This window comes from Ochotona princeps, chromosome 4 (assembly GCF_030435755.1).
Source record: "Ochotona princeps isolate mOchPri1 chromosome 4, mOchPri1.hap1, whole genome shotgun sequence".
In the NCBI taxonomy this organism is placed as follows: domain Eukaryota; kingdom Metazoa; phylum Chordata; class Mammalia; order Lagomorpha; family Ochotonidae; genus Ochotona; species Ochotona princeps.
The window spans coordinates 24,940,286-24,960,648 of record NC_080835.1 but is presented as its reverse complement, the minus strand read 5'-3'; the positions used below and the strand labels follow the sequence as shown (position 1 = coordinate 24,960,648).

Here is a 20,363-nt window from a genome sequence, read left to right as displayed (position 1 = left end):
CCTGCCATGATCTTTTTGTACATAAACAGAAGATTCATGCATCATCAAATATTCACGGACTATTTGAAGCATTCATAGCAATGTTGGGTCTATTAGGATACATCTCTATGTGGAACTGATGGGCTCTGTGGATATTGTTTTGATAAAGACTATTAGAGCTATGATCTAGACCCATTTTATTGTCTATTTATGGCACATATACAGCAAGGAACTCTCTAATGTGCATGGCATAGGAAGAGTGAATGAGGCCTAAACAAACCATGGGACATCATCATACATCCGCTCCACAAACATCTTGGATTTTTGGATTGGCTCTGAATTTAAGAAATTTTTCACTTTTAATATTATTTATTGATTTCCTAAGTATACTCTCAGAAGACTTATTGCATACAGTCTGAAACCAGAAAAAACCTGTCTTGCTGAACTACGTATCTTGTTCTTTGTGAACACAATGTCTTTTTCGTTGTTGTTGTTATTATTACATATATTCAAAGGCTGGCAGGATAGCTAGGTAAAAGCTGAAAACAAAACAAAAGCAGAAAAGTTTGGCAGGTCTTAGAAGACAATTTTGTGACCATTACTTTAAGAAATATGTCAGTGTACACAGGTGCCAAGTTGGCCTTCCATAGCAAAAGGCGACCAGCTCTGAGATGTCATGACTAGATCCTTTTACTCACCATGGAAAAGCTCTCAGCACTACTTAAAGATAATGCTAGACAGTTTCATGGCAAAGACCAAGAATTGTCTTCTTCACTCACAACTGCTAGAGGGATGCATTTTCCACTACTCTGTTCTTGGCCGCCTGTTTATGGCCTAGCTAAACAAAACAAAGACGAGTACAATTTTTTAAAAAAGCTGCTTAATACTGTTCAGTAGAGATCTATATCAAAAAGCAGATGGGGCGGGGCTTAAGAGACAAAAGAAAATGTTATCTCATATATTGTGTATTTCAAAAGCACCTGATTTGGGAGAGAAGAGACACAAGGAAAGGCTGACAAAGAATAGTGATGTCTGTCAACATCTATCTTTAGAGAGAACATGGATTCTATAGGTGTTTATGAATATCCCAACATTCTTCTACTAGCCTCAGACGACATACCCTGGTCCAATATGTGGACCAAGACTCCACAAAGTGCTTAGAGTCAGCTGTGCTTTATTTCTCAATGTTTCAAGTGACAATCCAACACTTAAATCCGGTATCCTTAGCAAATACTGTGGTGCATTCAAAAGGAAGATATTAGCCAAGACTTTAAAAAACCAAGTTTGCATAACCAGTCACTAAGGGTTCCCTGGCTGTCTACCATAAGTATGACACTGCGCTATGCCAATTATCTCATTTATCCATTCAAAACTCAATGGCCGTGAGAAACATTCCATCTGTAAAGTCCTGTAGAGCCATCTTTTGTTCCTACTTCATAGCTGTAGGCAGCCTGGACCCTGATCCAAGAATGTCACCTGTAAAGCATTTTGCACACATGTTGTTTGCTATTCCTTTCCACAGACAAGACTGAGGAGAAAGACTGGCTCTTTTTCTGATTAAGTTCTGTAACTGACATTAGTTATTACTTTTTTATCAAGAGATGGAATTAAGAAGCATAGCCAAAGCAAGCAGGCTCAATGGGTGAGGAGGGTAAAGCACTCAAGATTTCCAGGTTGATGAGAAGGTGGATGCAATAATTTAGGGGTTAAGAAAATTATTATTTTTTGGTTAGACACCTACACAAGAATCTTATGGTGAAACAAAGAAAAATATGGTTTAGAGAATGTCATTTGACTTCACTATGCCCAAGTGAATGTGAACCAAATTTAACCAAATTTTAATATTTAAATCTATTTAAAACTGTATTGATTATGCTCCCTTACCACTTCTGTCTGTATGAGTGTGTGTATATATATACATATATCTATGTATATATATTAGGTAAAATCCTACTTAACGTATTATCAAATTTACAGTGAATTTGGGGACACATTTTGACATTTAAACCATTGTTCATACAGACTAGGTAAGATAGGTCAAAATGCAGAGGGTCCCATATTCAACAGCCTTTAATAGTATGGAACCCCCCTAAGACTCTTTTTGAGACCTTGGGATTAAAGAGCTCATAGAAAAGAAATTGGCAGAGTTCTCTAAGAAAGATACGTGGGTTTAACCGACACATGGATAAACTCTACAAAACATTTAAGGGGAATTACTTCTAGAAGCTTCCAACAAAATAGATTGTGCATTAAATGGCAAGACAGAAAGAACACTTGAAGGAACAACACACTGTGAATTGTTCATCATCCTGAGTCCCCGGAATGTGCCACACTGTGTCAGCTGTGTCCTTCAGGAACACAGTCTCCACAATTGTGCTAAACTAGAAAGTGTCTTCAATTGAAAACGATTCCTGCAGCAGCAGCCATCCAACCAATAACACAAGTGAGAGAATTAGATGATTATGAAGCATTGTTTGGCAAAGACACAGCACCGTGCCTTTCGTCACTGACTCAACAGCTCCTCTAAGCCTCAGCTAACAGATTAAGTCAACAAATAGATGTAATTTTTTTTTCCATTTTCAACAAAGCTTGTTTACGTCACCTTTTACCATATGACATGCTGGGGAGTTTATTCAACAATTTGCTGAGAGTCATACCCTTATTTTTCATGTTTCCAAGGCTCTTCCTCAACACTGCAGTCAGCTGACTTTCCGTTGGCTGCCAGAGTTACCTGAAAATAATTATCATCAACATCTAGCTTACAGGCCATGAACCAGGAAAAAAATCACAGTTTATATGGAGAAGCACTGGATCCAGAGTTAATGCTACATGACTGGAAAAGCAACTTTAAATGGAATCCCTTCCAAATTGATTTTGAGCCTGTCTTGATGTTTAGTGATAACTTGTAAATTAAATAAAAACAGATTTGCCATGGGAATATGGCAGAATATGCAGATAATTTGCAATGTATGAAATCTATATATTTCAGATTGTCAGATTTCTAACTATCCATAATCCACCACACAATAACACAGTTCTTAAAACAGAGGGTCACGTGCTACTCCATACAATTACAGAGAAAAATCCCAGAACTAGGCAGCTAGTTCTACTCATGCATATGAAAGGTTCAGTTACAATGAGGCCAGGTGAGTTTCATACATGTCCAATTTAAAAGTCAGAAATTGTGATGATTTGGCTCTACTATGTAAACTATCATGGCCTTAAAAATTAAAATCAAAAGGAAAGGAGAGGAATTCAAAGCTTGATCAGTGATAATATAAATCTAAGCATTTCAATGTACACATTTAATAATCAAATATAATTACCAGACTCTTCATATTATGCTTCCTGACTCAAAACGAACTGAACCTTTACATGGAAGGAGTTCTTCTCTCCACTTCTAAGTAGTTTTCCTAGCTTACCTTCTGTGTGTCTGTCCTCAACGTCATGTGCAAACTTAAACCCACGATTGATATTCCACATAATGGAGAGACTGGATTTATGGAAGCATTAGAATATGAAGACATGACAACGCAGCAATGTTTGAAAGAAACATCTGACCTTCTTACCCAAATGGAAGTGAAATTCATGCATCATGAGACTACAACATGCTTGAAACACAAGGGATCTTCACAAACCAAGCAAATAACAATAAAATTCCCAGAAAACCCAAAACATTTTTAGCAAGACCATGCAATTAGCAGTGACTATTGCACATGCAGTTACTTTGATTTCAATTATAAAGCTATTGTGTAATGTCAACTACATTTACTAGGCAAGAAGTTGAACATAGAGAGGCCAATGTGACATAATAATCCTAAAATGCTAAAAATTTTGACCAGAGCTGAAGCAAATTTGTTTCCCCTTCCATGAACAATCAAGAAAATGCTAGACTGTCCCTAGAGAAATCTGCTTCTTCACGCTGACTCTCAGTGTGAACCAGATCAATAGCAACCAAAAATTATCAATCGTGATGTGCCGTTGAAAATTGGAATATCACTTGAGGCCATGTGTTTTTGTAAATACTGGGATTTTTTTTTGTTTGTTTCAAAATTAGCTAAGCCAGCAGCATTTTAAAAATTTCTTTTTGTATCTGGGCTACAGACATCTCAGCTTCTACTGCTCCAGCCATGCGACTCCTCTATTCCAGATAACAGAAGCGAAAAAACAGAAGGGCATTGAGAGGAAGCATTGAGATCTCCCATCTCAGGTTTTGCGAGAAAGAGAGAAATGACCAGAAGGGAGTTCAAAGAAAAAAAAATGTGATCTCCATACTGGATGCGTCTTTCCATGCTAGTGTTAACACAATTAACTGATCAAGAGTGAGAAGAGTCACCTTGCCTCACCCAGGGAAGAGGACCAACTTATCTTCATTGAGCTGATCCCAGTTGCTTTCTTAAAAATGCAAACGGTTGAGATATTACTACACCAATAACCATTTTCGTCACCCTCATGAGCTCTCTGATTGATCACAGATCATCTTAATGACAATTAACCAATTAAACAGGTTGGCTGGGCAGTCAATCTAAAGGAGAGACTGAACCAGTATCTCAATGGTACTGTCCCCAAAAGAGGGGAGGGTAGTTTGGACTCTATGAAAAGCTCACACAGCATGGGGTGAAGATGCTAAAAGGAAACACTTAACAAACACGTACTAAGTACCCACAATATAGCAGACACTATTTTAGATGCTGGGTTACATGCTGGTAAATGAGAAGAGTCTTATCATACCCTAGGTTTACTTTCTAAGAATGGGGGAATTCATACACATCTTCCTTTAGAGTTTAAAATGATTTGCTTTAAAAAATGAAGTAACTTCCTTCTGAAATGTTGATGTCCTTTAGGAAAATTAAAGCTAAGAAATCTGAAATCCAGAAATATCTCTGTACTTCCAACCTTTAGGGGTTTTTTGTTTTGTTTTGTTTTGTTTTGTTTGCTGTTTTTGTTTTCACAATGTGGGTTATACAGTGTTACAAAGACACTTGAGAAGTTCCAAAAAAGGATAAGCTGTTAACAACTGACGGTAGAATTCTTCTTACATACAAGTATTAAATAAAAATATATGCATGAGGAATTCAGTTTCTTGCACCCTCTTTTTTCTTATGTGATAATAATTTTAGTTCAAGTTTCCTCTGTGCTAAGACATTGCACATTCTTGTTCCAGCCTTCTCATGCCTAACTCAAGCCTTTGCAGATGATAAGCACTCTATAAACACTTGGTGAAGGATCAGAAGAGAGGGTGTCATAAAAAGAGACTGCAATAGCAAATAAACCTTAAAGGGAACACAATAAGCATTTGCTGAATGTAATGAACATAAAGCGCTTTCACGAGAATGTTAACATTCTAATGGGAATAATTCCAAATATTCAGTCTAAATTTCTGAATATTTCAATAGTTTTCAGTGAATCAATGAAGTATTTTTTACAATTGCCTCTTGATGAGTAGGTTCCCTCTCTAGCCTGTATCAGAGTTTTGGCTCACTCAAACATGCACCTATTATAGAGAAGATAAGCAAAAGACAGTGGCTGGTCCACTAGCAATTTAGGGTTATGTTGCAGTTACACAAGAAGAATTGCTTCTGTATACCTGTCAGTTGGCTGACAGAGGCCTCCAAGTACTTAGAGTGACTTTCAGAAGTAACGTAGTAGGGATGTATGGTTAAAAGTGGCCTTATCAATAGAAATCACAAAGATAGCAGAGATCTGTGTTGGGTTCAGAATATCCTCACCTGCTATGTTAGCTCTGCTCACCTGGCCAGGGTTTCTCCAAGTTTGCTTCACTCTGGTCATGATGCCAACTTTGACAATGTCAAATTAGTTACAATGAAAGCTATATAGAGCCTATCAAGCCGAAAGACGTAGCACCCAGCTGCATGGAGGGGATCCCAGAACATCCATGCTGCAGGAGAGGTTGCCTGACCAGGCCATATGTGAGGTATAGTGTTTTCAAAACGAAAAATCTTCTGAATAATTGTTCCAAAGCATAGTTACTCTTCACTATGTTATTTCCCCATTTTTGGAGCAAAATGATTTACAAGTCAAAACTCAGTCTTTCTACAAAAATAATTGAAACATAGCTGCATGGAGTGATATGGGTACATTCTTTCCAAAACATGATATGCAGCAAGAAGGAATGCTCATGTTATTCAAATCAAATGATGCTGGGTATTTCCATCGATGTTTCATTAAGAAATTCAATATTCAAAAGCAAAGAAAATTCTAGAAACCACAAGTTCTTAGCAAAAAATATTCAAGAAAACCTATTCATTTAGTGCCGTAAGGATAGATGGGGAATCATAATGCTGTTTCACATTATATGAGGCTAAAACAACGGTCTGACTGGCTCTTTCAGTGTTGGAGCTGTTGACTTCCCACAATGTTAGACACAGAGTTAGATGATCTGGGACTCACAGAAGCTTGGGTTATGTGAGTTTAAAAAAAAATAATAAATGTGACAATAATGGAAGCAAGCTTTTGTGTTTGTGCTTTTTCATTTTTAAAAGAGATCAGGCATGCACTATTAAATGCAGGTCTCTATATCCAGGAAGGGGAAAGGTACCTTGCATTCATCTACTATGACTGAGTTGTGTGCAGCATAAACACACTGATTAGAGTTGCTTTCCCTGTGGTTCTTCATATCGTCATACATGGACTGAGTCTTGGTCATTTCAATATCTTCATGCATTTGGTGTTGAGAGTCGATGGAATCCAACTCAGACTTGGAGAGATGGTAGACAATCCCAGCCCCAAAAGAATCACCCACAACATTCACCGATGTTCTCATCCTATCCCTGGGAACAGAGAATAGAAAAATATTACCTAGAAGCAGCATAACATGGTGGTTGAGAGGTCAACCACAGAGACTAAGACTGTGTTGTGGCTCTACCTCATCCCTCTGCTAGACCTGGGAAACACCCCTTTACCTTTAAGAACTTCAATTTCCTTGTTCAATCATACAGCTATGCTAGATTTGGGTGAAAATCAGATGAGATAACATAGATGTAATACTTAGCAGGATTATGAAGGGAAAATACACAATAAGCAATAGAAAACAAAAGAAGAGAACAGGAAAAAAAGAAAGAATTAAAAGAAATAGTGTGTCCAGTCTCAAAATCAGTACCCAGGTACCAAACATCCCTAGCTATCTATCCCTAGACACTCCTGATTCAAATTGTGTGTCTTTACAGACTTCATTATACCTCTGATTATTCTGTTCTCCTAGAAAGATTAGCTACCTGTGAACTTTGCCATGAAAAAAATTCATCTGTTTATAAGGATGAAAATAAACCCCACCTTTTCCCCTATACACAGGCACAGCTGTCACATAAGAAACTCAGCCATAAATTCTCATTGGCCAATACATGTTGTCACCATATGTCCTGGAAAATATAAAATATCTTATCTTGCCCTATTAACTTAAAAAATAGATCTTCCAGAATACTTTCAGACCCAAGAAGAAAAAAATCCTTCCACAAATCTTGTGCTACAAGGTTTGTGTTTTTTGTTGTTGTTGTTTTTTTTTGTGGTGGGGGGAATGATGGCTGGTAGTGCTCCCTCTAAGAAATTAGTACCAGGATATCTAATTAACTTATTAAGAATAAATTGTGCCTTCTTATTCATAAGTTAAAGAGCAATCATTGGGGCTGGTGCAGTGGTTCTAAAGGCTAACCATCCACCTATCAGTACTGGCATCCCATATGGGTGCTGTTCATGTCCCAGCTACTCCACTTCCCATCCAGCTCCCTGCTAAGGCACCTGTGAGAGTAGTGAACGATGGCTAAAGTCCTCAGACTTCTGCACTCACTTTGGAGACCTGGAAGAAACTCTGACCTCAGATCAGCTCAGTTTCTGCCATTGTGGCCATTTGGGGAGTAGCTAATAGACAGAAGATCTCTCCCTCCATCTCTCCTTCTCTCTGTAAATCTGCTTTTCCAATAAAAATAAGTAAATATATTTTAAAAAGACAAATCATTATGAAAAGCCCTTCAGGCAACGATTATTAAATATTCAAAACACTAAAGATAAAAATGCTGGAAACACACACACATGTAAAATAAAAGGAGTGAGTTTAGGTAAAATTTTTGAAGCTATTCTTAGTCCAAGAGAATTTACTTCTCAATTCAGTTAATAGCAAAAGTGGGAATCTTGCTTGGTTCTTAGAACAGAGGCATAAAATCAATCCTAATTGTTGTTGTCACACCTATTTCTTAAAGAATAATGAAGAGGCTCCATGCAAGGAGTTTGATCTGCATCTCATATAGGTCTAGCTGTGTGCAAGGAGTAAACCTACTGCCCTAGTAAACCTCCTGAGTTCAGCTTGGAATATGCTGCTCATGAAAGAAATTATCACAACTGGACTTTTAACTCTTTTAACTCTTTTAACTCTTTTATCTCCACCTGAGAAATCTCCGGTCCCTCTTTTTCTTTGGAGAACTGCCTAAAGGTGACAAGGTTTGTACGTGAAAAAAGACAGTCTCGGGCCCATTCCCAAAAACAGGTGATTAAAGTAGATGATTAAGTAAGCCCAGTTCAAGGTAGAAGACAGAATACACAAACACAGTTAAGAGAAAGAATGCAATCCAGAGATAGCATGACTGGAGTTCCATGCTAGATTTCTTCCTCCCTATTGAATACCCTGCTCCCACTTAATATCTGTGGACTTCAATGCCTCAATGAAACAGTGGGAAAATGTATAACAGATAATGATTATTGTGAACATTAAATAAGATGAAGTAGGTGGGCATTTAATGTAGCAGTTAAGTCACTGCTTGGAACACCCACATCTCCTGTCAGAAAAAACCTGGTTTGAGTCCTGGCTGCTCTATTTCAAATCCAGCTTCCTGATAATGTGCATCCAGGGTGGCAGCTCATGCATGTGGGTTTCTATCTCCTTTGTGAGAGTCCCAGGCTGAGTCCCAGGTTTCTGGCTTTAGTCTGGTTCTTGAAGGTTGTTGCAAACATTTTGGGAATGAACCAGGGAATGAAACATCTCTCCCTCCATCTCTTCCCATCATTTCTCCACTTTCTCTAGCTTTCAAATAAAAATAGGATATAAATAAATTTTTAAATTTTTAAATAAACTGCTTAGCACAGTTATGGACTTTTATAAGAAATTAAAAAGATCCGTTGGCATGTGATATGCACTTTTAACATAACCAGTTTTATCAAGCCAATTAATTCAAACATGTATTTAGCAGTTCCTTGATATAAAATCCAAATATACCTAGTTTAGATATTAAATCCCCATGAAAACACTAACCCTACTTACAAGACAATTCCTACAGCAACATTTTCAACAGATTAGCTACACTTTTTTATCTGTTTTTGGCCACTATATCATTGGAGCTGCTGTTCTAAAAATGTAAAATTAGAAATGCTCCAAAATCTAAAACGTGTTCATTGATGACACCACAGTGGAAAATTTCACACTTGAACTCACACAATGGGTTGTGTTCAAAATGCAGATGTATTAAAAATACTAAGTAAAATTATCGTCATGCTGTGAGATTAAGATGTATGTGAAACAAATGAATTTTATATTTAGACTTGGATCCTATCCCCAATGTGTCTTATTATACTTGTATATTCGCAAATATTCCAAAATTTGAAAATATAGAAAATCAGAAACACTGTCATTCTCAAGCATATCAAATAGGAATACCCAACCTGTATGTTCAATCCATCCTGGCATGGATCTTGAGTCATGGATCTAACGCTCTTGGCCAAGTGTTAAAATTTAAAGAATGTTATAGTTTTCAAGATAATAGTCTGAATATCCATTTATTCCTTAACGTGAAAGTGGTTGTTTATTACAAACTGAGGGGCACATGTAAAAATGGTGGTGCTGGTATTGATGTATGGAATATACTTTAATCATATAATTTTTCTTTAATCCTCTTCATAATTATTTAAGAGGTATTGCTATCCACACTTGATGGATGAAAAGTTTAGACCTTGAGAGATTCAGGTGTTTCCCAGCGTTCCATAAAGTCAAGTCCTAGAGACAAATTGAAAGGCAGACACCAGCATTCTAGAACCCAATGTGTACTATGTATTGCATAGCACCTTGGAGCCAGACAGTTGCTTGTGTGTGTGTGTGTGTGTGTGTGTGTGTGTGTGTGTGACAACTGCATAGCATAATTCATTGACAACACATAAAATTATAAATTGCTTTGGATCTTAAACATTTAAATTTCCTACAAAATATAAGCTTCAACTGCTTCAATTATATACCATTTCCCCCTCCAAATCAGCTTTTCTTGTGCAGTCTTCCTTATTCTATTTTTAAATTTATTTATTTTTATATTATTTTATAATACAGTTCCATAAGCTTTCAGATTTCTGTACCTCCCTTCTTTCCCAAGTCCCCTCCCCCACTAATTTCCCCTATATTATTACAGTAGTATAGTCCTTCACAGTCATAAGTCCATCATTCTTCTATTTAAATGTATTCTCACATTGTATGTATAATCAATGGCAAAGAGTCCAGCATCCTATTGTCAGTTTCATTTTGAATCCAGCTCAGCCCTTGATAATCTATGTGATGTAGGAGACTTATTGCAAAGGTCTATTCAATTGTTTGTGTTGCCCCCAATTCCCATGCTGAAATCCTAATTCGCAGAGTCACAGTGGTTAGAGATGAGATGCTAAGAGAGGTGATTTGGTTTTGGCAATAAAGCCCTCATAAATGGGATTAGCTCTTTACAAAGAAGCCTGAAGAAATATGATCCTCCCCCAGTTCAGGTGAAGACTCCCAGAAACTGCCATTCACGATTAAGCAGGACTGCATCATTAACTGAATCAAACTCTTGTTCCTAACCCTGGTCCTTCTAATCTCATTTGAGCAAATCACTCATGACCTTCACGTATAATGGGTAATAAGGTAAATCCTAACTCCCACATGTGGTTGTGATTGTTAAATGAAAGTAAGAAACACAGGACATTTCTTTAGTGAGCACATAAGCTAAGAACTAAGAAGTAAGAGGATGAGAAGCCTCTTGCCAAGCAGCCAGGCTGAAAGGAATGAGACAGGACTCTTCCTACCCTTGGTTTACCCCAAGGATCCATGCATTTTTTCTGTTTCCTCCAGTATAGTGATATCAATGATCTAAAAAATGTATAGGTGGAACATTTGATCAAATCCAGGTCACAGAAAAAGCTTTGAGTAGAAGTGTATTGAGCTGGGCTCTAAGTATCAGTCCATAAAGTGATGTAAATAGAAAAAATATGCATGAAGTGGAAAATATAGGAAACTGAGAGAAATCATCATAGACATGCGAGTAATGATAGGCAGAATGTAAAAATGATAGGCAGAATGTATAGTTTTATCGGTCAAATTCAGAAGTTCAGTCACAATATCAAAAATAATGAGGAAGAAAAAGATTATGCTTAGTCCATTAAAGAACGGTCTGAAGAAGCACAAGACCGTAGGAATAAAATCCAGTTGAAGAGGATGTGCTGTGTATGTGCAAATATGGATTTGAGGGAGATTTCAGAGACAGAATTACAGGACTGAAGGACTAATTACCTAGCAGGAATTACAGAGAAAAGTGAAGAATTTCTCCTAGGTTTTTAATTTTTTTTTTTCCATTTACAAATACAGGTGGAGGAAGGGAGGGTAGGAGAGAGAGAAAGAGAATTGCATTTGAAGTTTTACTCTCCAAATGGCCACAAGTGCTGTGGTTTTGGCCAGGCCCAAGCAAGCAGCCAGTAACTCCGTTTTTGTCTCTCGTATGGGTTCAGCAATCCAATTACTTAGGTAATGTTTTGCTGCTTCCCCAGGCACATCAGCAGAGAGGAGGATTGGAAGTGGAACAGCCAGGATTCAAACTGGTGATCATATAGGATGTTAGACTCATGGGCAGGGACTTAACCCTCTATGCCACAGGTGGGCCCCTCTTTTAGATTTCTGATTTTGTGAAACAATAGACAGTGCCAACTCAAGTAGGAGACACAAGGATGGGAAGTTCTATGGCTTATTTGGTAATACTGAATGCAAGACATGCGAAAAACTTCAGAGAGGTATCCCACAGATGGCTGGAAATAGGGACTGATGGCCAGGAGTCAAATTAGAGGTGCAGAAGTTAAATTGAGAATCATCACATAGAGTCTGCCATGGACACCACAGGGCTGTTTAGTTTACCCTTGAAAACGATGTGAAGTGAGAAGAGGAGGGTTGACCAGAACATGGAGGGCATGTAAGGAATGGGTCAAGGAGTTGCCTGCAAAGGTGAGAGGAAGCTAGGAGAGTAAAGCTAACTATTCTAAAAAATAAGGGTGGAGAATGCCAATTGTTGTCCAGAGGCTAAGGAGAAAAACATGTCTTGATTTTAGCAACACATAAGATACTATTAACCCACTAAGGGCAGTTATACAGTCAGAGATAAAAGCCAGCTCACTGCAGGGCGAAAAAACAGACATGAATTGAAGAAATACAGACATTCTGTATAATCAACTTATTCAGGAAGACTGAGAAGGCAAGAAGGGGGATGGTAGACAGACGGAGACAGAAAAAAAAGAAATCTGTTTTAAGAAGTGGAACACTCATTCGTTTAAATCCTAAAGAGGAGTTAGAAGAAGAAACTGAAGATACAGAGGAAAGGAAATAACAGGTGCTTATTTCCTGGGGTTGGGTCCCCAGGTAAGTCAGAGAGACCAGAGCCAATGTGGAGAAGAAGCCCATGTCCTCTGATGGAAGGAAGAAGCCCATGTCCGTGATCCAGAGAAGCAGGGAACAGTGAGTTTAAGAGAGACTTCTAAGGAGATGGCAGGAAGTTACAGCAAATCTGCTTAGCAAGGTTTCAATTTGGATTAAACTGCAATAGCCCAACCATGCCAAGAATCTCTGCAACAAAGCACATTGGGAAAACTCCCATAATGCCTAGCTAGGAAGTCAGGCATGACTGTTGTGCACAGCAGAGCGTGGTTGAGGCCACCCAGGGAATGTCTTACCAATTTTGGAAAAGTCCAACTCGGACCCAAAGCAGGATATGGGAATTTTTGGTTCAAATGTGGGAAGTTTCTTCACAGACAAATGCTTTCATTTTTACCACCACCCTTTCTTGTTGGCCTCAGAAGCTTTTAGGACTTTTTTTTTTTTTTTTTTTTTTTTGGAGAGAGCTTATAGCAGTCCTTGGGTCCCAGTGCTATGCATTAGGCTTGCAAGAAGGGGTTGGAAAGAGAATAACCTGCTGAATAGATTCTCTACAGAGAACAGTTGTTTCTTTTAGGATCACCAGGGACCAGAGTTACAGGATCTGATTCACTAGAAGAAAAGTCACCACCCAGAGCTCTGTCCCATCTCTCGTTCTTGATTCTCTTAACAGGAAGATATTGGGTTGCTTGAAGGTCTCAGCTCTCAAAGAAAAACAGACCTGAAGGAGCTGGGCTGCCCATAATTCAGCCGGTTCCTTGCATCCTACAAAATGGCAGTATTCATAATCTTAAAAGGTCAGCTGTTAGCAGTTTCACATGACTCAACTGAAAGAAGCCACAGTACCTGCCTCTATGTATGCTGGGTGCTGACAGACTGCATTGGTGGTATAGGGGTGGCGATGGACTCACCTGAGGCCCCAGGCATAAGGAAGGGTGGCACAGTTGTGGCATCCAACAGCTAAAGCTACACGGGGTTAGGGAAGGGAAGACCCACCTAAACATTGGTTGAAAGTGTGAACTTCGGAGTCCGCTGTACTGAAGAAGTGGATGTGTGAGGGAGGCAGGATGAAAATGGACAATTACTTTGAGTTGAAAACAGTTTAACTCTATAGAGAGAACATTTTTGTTTAGAAAACCATCTGAAATGAAATATTGAATGCTTTTCTGGTGAACAATGAAGTTGCAGAGCATGACCCAGGAGGAGCTGGAGGGAGACACAGAGAACCCAAATTGCTTTGCAGATGAAAGTGAGATAGACAGAAATCTTTGGAAGACCCAAGAAGATGGGAAGCAAGGAGAGGCGGCAAGGAAGAGACTGGGGAGCAGATTACCCGGGCAGGGGGAGACCTCTAGGCATCAGAGCTACAGAAGTGGTTTTTTCTCCTTAATTAGTATCTAAATATTAAATTTCAGTTTTTTTATTTTACAATTTGAACTTCTACTGACATTTGTTGAGGTTCATAATGTGCCTCTTCTACTTTTCAAAAGGTCTTAGAATTTACACAAAGTAAAAAAAATTATTGACAGAGATTACCTTTTTTAAAAATTATTTTTTAAGCAGGAATTACTTTAGAGAAAGAATAGTGGAGGTTGAAAGATGGATGAAGGGGCCTGTTGTGATAGCCTAGTGGCTAAAATCCTTGCCTGGCATGTGCTGGGATCCCATATGGGCACTGGTTTTGTCCCAGATATTGAACTTGCAATCCAGTTCCTTGCTTCTGGCCTAGGAAAGCAGTCGATGGCCCAAAGCCTTGGGACCCTGCCCCTGCATAGGAGACTGAGAAGAAGCTCCTGGCTCCTGGTTTCGGCTCCTGGTTTCCTGGTAGCTCTGCTGTTGTGGCTTCCTGGGGAGTGAACCAGCAGACAGAAAAGCTCCCTCTGTCTTTCCTTCTCTCTGTAAATCTGACTTTTCAATAAAAATAAACAAATAAACCTTTTAAAAAAAAGGTGGAGGAAGAGAATTTTCATTTTGTTCCTGTCCTGAGTCCTCTATCCTTGCCATAAACATATATTTCTCTTGTGATATATTTTTTAAAAATGATCCTGCTGAGCGCCACCACCCCTCCTTGATCTGCCATCACACTGCCTTGAGCTAGGGACACGTTGGCCTGGAGAGAGGGGCTCAGTGGAGAAGTCATACTCCCAGGAAGGAATGACACAGACGGGAGATAATGCAAGATGAAGAAAAGAGGTGAGATCATATAAGGAAACACTAGGCCCTTAGACTTTTTATGGTGGATGTAGGGTTTAGTTTTATTTTCTCCCAGACATGGGATGGAGGTTAAGTCACAGACATGTGTCTGTACATGTGTAAGATACACTGTACTGATAATCTGTGCACCCAAAGACCATCTGGATGGTGTGTTCAGATTCATTTAATATTCCCTAGACTGAAACAAATTGTTCCTCTCTGAGCCACAGTTTCTCCAACCCAACTATATAGTGTCAATAACACTAACAGCTGCCTCCAAATGTGCTACAACTTTTAAACCAGTTCATATTAAGTGCTTAGAACAACATCAAAAACTTACGGGACACTCACTAAGTGTTTGCCATTAGCAACCTTACTCCTTTTAGTTCAATTCGTTGAATGGCTGCATAAACTGCTAGAAGTTCCTCAAGAAAGAAGAGGTCCTCCCATACCCACAATCAGGGACTCTTGTTCTCCTTCCCTACCTTTAATCTACTGCGTCTAGGAATGAGTGGGAGCTTGGACTGCATGCGTCATTTACATCACTTGGAATTTCAGTAGAAACGCTGGATTTTGGCCTCTAGCCAAGAACTTTAGAACTGTAGGAACATGGTCAAGTTTGAGAACTAAAACTCCATTCACTGCAGGGAGAGATGCTAACAGGAGCAGCTTCAGATTCATTTCTGCAAACAGGGAACACTTTCAGGTCTTCCTTCTGAACTGCTATTACATCCTCCGATGAGCAAACGTAAGCTCACATCAGATCTCCGCAGCACAGACGAAGGTGAGAAGTGGGTCCCAGGACCTCATAGATTTCCTTGTATTTTGCCTCACCCTCTCCCATCTGTGGCCAGACCATATTATATTTCACCTCTCCTGGGCATTGCCCCCAGATTTCACTCCTTCCTGCCTCCAGACAGAGAAGGAGTTGTCAGTGAGTTCTCCCGTCAACATCTGCCGAGTCCCCCAGCTTCTTGGACTCCAGAGAAGGTACTGATTTTAGCCAGCCCTGCACATCCAGTGCTCTAGAACTCCAGTCTTGGCTTTCACCATGACATTTCGAGAGCAGCTAATCCTGTCCATTGAAAAGCATCCAGGGCTTAGCAGGCAGTAATGAGGCTGGCCTGCCTCCAGCAGTTGGCAAACAGCATGACACATTAAATGTCATTGTGGGTTTTGTTTGGTTTTAAATTGAAAAATTGCTAGTTGTAAATGCTTACAAACCTTGCCTAAGGAGGAAAATGTTTTCCTTTTCTTTTTCTCCTTCTTTTCAAACTACTTTTCTCAAGGACAGCTGGCCTCCCCTTGCACCCTGATCTCAACTTAACCTCCACCTCCTCACTCACGCAAGAACAAGCACCCAACAGCTATGGGACCCACGACCAGGAGGATGTTTCCAGAACTACTCACACTGGTGAGAAAGAATGTGGACCTATTACTAATTCAAAACAGATCTGCTCCACCTCCCGACTCTGAATGCTGATGCACATTTTCCAGAATCTTACTCCAGGGCATTCAAAGGCATTGGGTTTAAGCTCCTGCTCTGAAACTGATAAGTCATTGCTATAGTATATGTCATGTAGCAGAGGTTGAAAGAACAAGACCTTTGCCTACAGTTCCATAAAAGTGCAGAGTTTATACCCATAAGTCTCTTCCTCTTGACCTCATGACCTCCGTCCATGTGAGATTAGAGCCCCAATACAAGAGAAAATCTCATCACCTGCTCCCTTATTTCCAGTGCCAGTCTAGGAGAGTTTTCTTTTTAATGGTTGCATCAATGCAGTTAATCAAAACGTATCATCCTTTTCTGCTGTTATTTCAGCTGCCTCCTTCCTCCTGGCCCGTTGCAGCCCTGAAGTCAGGGTGCTGTTTTCCTGTGCAAGTGTGAGCATGTGAGCACCTGCATGGGGTGATTTGGGATGATCCAGCCTCTTATTTCATTTGCTAACATTTAGGTCAAAAGCAGGCAGGGTCTTGAATGTTTCATGAAGTGACTTTCATCCAATAGACTTGGAAGCAAGGCTTGCCACAAAGACCTTGGTCCACAATGAAAGACAGATCATCTGGGGCTGCAGTTACTGTTTCAATTGTAAGAGTAACTGAGACCTTGATTGCACCCTGTTTGTCCCCATTTAGAGTATCTGTTTTGTTTTAATTCTGGGAGAGAAGAAAACAGGTCAAACTAAACTTTCCTTGGTTAGTACCTTGAACCAGGGTGCCTTACTTTGTGTTTCCAGAACAAAATATTTGAGAATGGTAGCTTATACAGAGTAGGAATTTATATCACTACAGTTCCAGAATCTGAGGAATCAAATACTATGGTGCTAATGTCTGGCAATGGTCTTCTTGTGGTGCCATTACATGGCAGCAGGCAGAAGGGCGAAAAAAGTGAAAGGGAGGATGAGACTTGCCCTTTTGTAGTGGCACCCCTCCCCTTCACAAGGATGGAGTCCCTATGATCTTACCACTACTTACAGGTCCCAGGCGATGATAACGTTACACTAGGATTAAACTTCAACATGACCTTTGTAGAAAACAAACATTCTGATGAAAGCACATGGTGACCCTAACGTGCCTGTCTCTCCCAAGTCTCTTCATTCCGCACCTCTCTCTCCCTTTTCCCCGTTGTTAGAACTGCTTGATAGAAATCAGAAGGGTGTGATGGGGATAGGCTAAAGAACTGTGATCTAGTCAGACAAATGCTGCTGTGTCAGACAAGACACTTGATCTTTCTGATTCCTGGTCTCCTCAACTGTTAAAATACACCAACAGACTCTAAAGATCAAATGAAAACAAGTGTAAAGACATTGAAGTATCTACCACTTACCAGCACCCTTTCTTCATTTATGCTAGTATTAGTACATTTTCTCCACTCAAAGGAATACACACATTTGCATTATAAAGAAGGAAATGTCTATAAAGCCAATTTTCTAAAATATGACTCTTTAATGGTGGATTTTGAATATCAGAAACAAACCCCAAGAACATATCAACCCACATAGTTGCAGCAGGCAAGGAGTTACAACATGAGTCCAAGAGGCCCCAGAAGCAAAGAGGCAAGGGGAACGTAAGTGAGAAGTCATAGGTGAAGCATGAGGAATGTGAATAGCTTCTTGTCTTCTTGTATGGAAAGACCCACATCAGCACCTGACAATGGTGTCATTGAGGTTGTACGTATTTATTGAGCTTCCACTATGTGTTGCAATCTCAAACCATTACTATTATCTTCAGTTACTCCTTGCCATCCAAATCCTGCCCCACATATCTAATCATCCTGTTCTTTTCCAGTCCTCTGCACACTACACTACCATCAAATCTCAGTACCTTGGTTGAATAAATGTCATAGAAAGGCTAAACCTTAAATCCAATTCATTGCTAACACAACAGGGAAGGATGCAATACCACCACCACCACCACCACTTGAGACAGTGGCAGAGACCAACATGAACTTAGTTTTCTCCTCCCCTTTACACTAGAGGCATTTCCAGAATATTCACCTGTTGATAAAAGAGTCAGTTTGGAATAAGACTCTTGAGCATCCTTGCAGCCTTCCAGAATTAAATTGATCATGTCTGAGAATCACTTCTTGTTTCTAACAAAACATCACTGGCTGCACCAACAGGTATATTTTATGGGGAAAACTGACTTCCTTCTAGCTTGTCCCAGACAACCATGGGACATTTCATTTCATTATGAGACTGGATAGGAGGCATCAATATGCACCTCACAGAACATCAAGGCCCACACGGGCCCTTACAGAGAACCAAGTAAACGTTTTTGTTAGAGACTATCTGGTGTGACATACCCACCTTGTGAATGAGTAGTGAGTCTCTAGACTAGGAAAATGTCTTTCACTGGAGAAATTAGCTGGACATAGTTAAGTGCATGATCATTGAGGCTGCCCATCTTGCTACACCTTTTACCTCTCCCTGCCTCTAATGACACTAGGCCAAGCACAGACCCTGAATCCTTTGTAGTCTCAGAGCCTGACAGAGTCTGGATGTGATTTGCCCCTACCAAAAGCTATGTCTAAATTTGGTTGTCAATATATCAGTGTTGGGAGGTGGGGCCTTTAAGTGGGACTAATGTCTTTCTATGAGACTGGGTTACTTCTTGTGAGAATGGATTAGCTCTTGCAAGAATCAGTTGTTATAAAGTGAGTCAGCTCCTTTATTCCTTCTTTCCTTCCTCATACACCTGCTGGTCCTTTTGTTTTCCTACCAAGCATGGAACAGCACATAGCCCTCACCAGAAACTAATGTGCCAGCATCATGCGCTTAGACTTCCAGATAAGCCAGAATAAATCTCTTCTTCATAAATTACTCAGCCTCAGGCATTCTGCCACAGCAACAGAAAAGACAAAGACAGTGCCTTTGTGCAGGCTGGTCTTGACCAGTAGGCCCTGTTTCCTCTATCTACTAATACTTGGGTAATGTCTAGCATTCAGTTATGATTCGGTTCAATTGTCACAGCCTTTTGAATGCAGCCATGAACAACAATGTGGTGGGCTCCACAATCAGGCAGACCTATGGTTGAATCTCCATTCAGTTGTAAGTCACTTGGCCACCCTAAATCTATTTATTTACCTAAAAATGAGAGAAAGCCATTGAACATCCAGTCATGCTATAAAAAGAATATGTAAGATACTGAATGTAGTAGCAGGAATGTGGTTGATACTGAAATTCTGCAACCATTTTCATTTTTTCCTGATATCCCTTAATCTGCCCTCCCAGCCAAGGCTAGGATGAAAGCCTCTCATTACTACTACCCTTTTGTGTTCTAATTTTTATATAACCTATTGAAGTGTAATGTATGGACAACAGAACATACCCATTCTAAAGGCATGGTGTGACAGCTTTTGGCAAATGAACACATTAGGCATTTCTGTCTCACCTTAAAGTTTCCTTATGCTCTTTCCTGTTTAAACTCTCTGTCTCCACCTCTTTTCCCAGGCAACCATAAATTTCTTTCCATTGCTATATATTATATTACCTTTTCCTAGAGTTTCATACAAATGGGATTACCAGAGTTCATACTTCTTTGTATCTTGTTTAATTTGTTCAATATACTTTTCTGAGATTCTCTTCCAACACCTCCAGTTGGTTAATTATCATCAAACATTTAACCTGATATTATAATCTAGCTGATTCCTTCACTAGGTTGTGAAGCTTCCAAAGACTCCATATTTTACTTCCTGGATTTCCAGAAGGCGCTCAGTGATTGTTGGAGGAAAGGAAGGCAGTAAGGTAGGAAAGTTTGCTATGGGCATTGCTACAAAATTGGCTGCAACCCTGCACCCCTGTGACCCTGGGAAGGCAATGTTCAAAGTCCACAAGAAACCCATCTGCAGGTACTTACAGCAGCCAGTCCACAGCCACCAGCAGGCTGATATCTTCTGTTGGCAGGCCCACAGCAGTCAAAATCAGGAGCATGGTGACCAAGCCAGCACTGGGGATACTGGCTGCACCAACACTTGCCAGGGTAGCTGTGAGGCTGGGAGAAAAGAGAAGGCCAGGTCAAGGAAGGGGGGAAGTTTCTT

At 39.8% G+C, this 20,363-nt stretch overlaps 1 protein-coding gene across 1 annotated transcript in view; it reads right to left on the bottom strand.

The window, feature by feature from the left end:
* Nucleotides 1-2,638: 2,638 nt before the first annotated feature.
* The window catches only part of SLC1A2 (solute carrier family 1 member 2), a 51,088-nt gene continuing 33,363 nt past the window's right edge, over nt 2,639-20,363 (bottom strand). Inside the window, exons 8-10 of the mRNA XM_004585406.4 lie at nt 20,183-20,317; nt 6,539-6,770; nt 2,639-2,710 (exon numbers count right to left, since the gene is read on the bottom strand). Of these exons, the coding sequence (XP_004585463.2) occupies nt 2,639-2,710; nt 6,539-6,770; nt 20,183-20,317 (439 nt within the window). The remainder of the gene's footprint in view (nt 2,711-6,538; nt 6,771-20,182; nt 20,318-20,363) is intronic.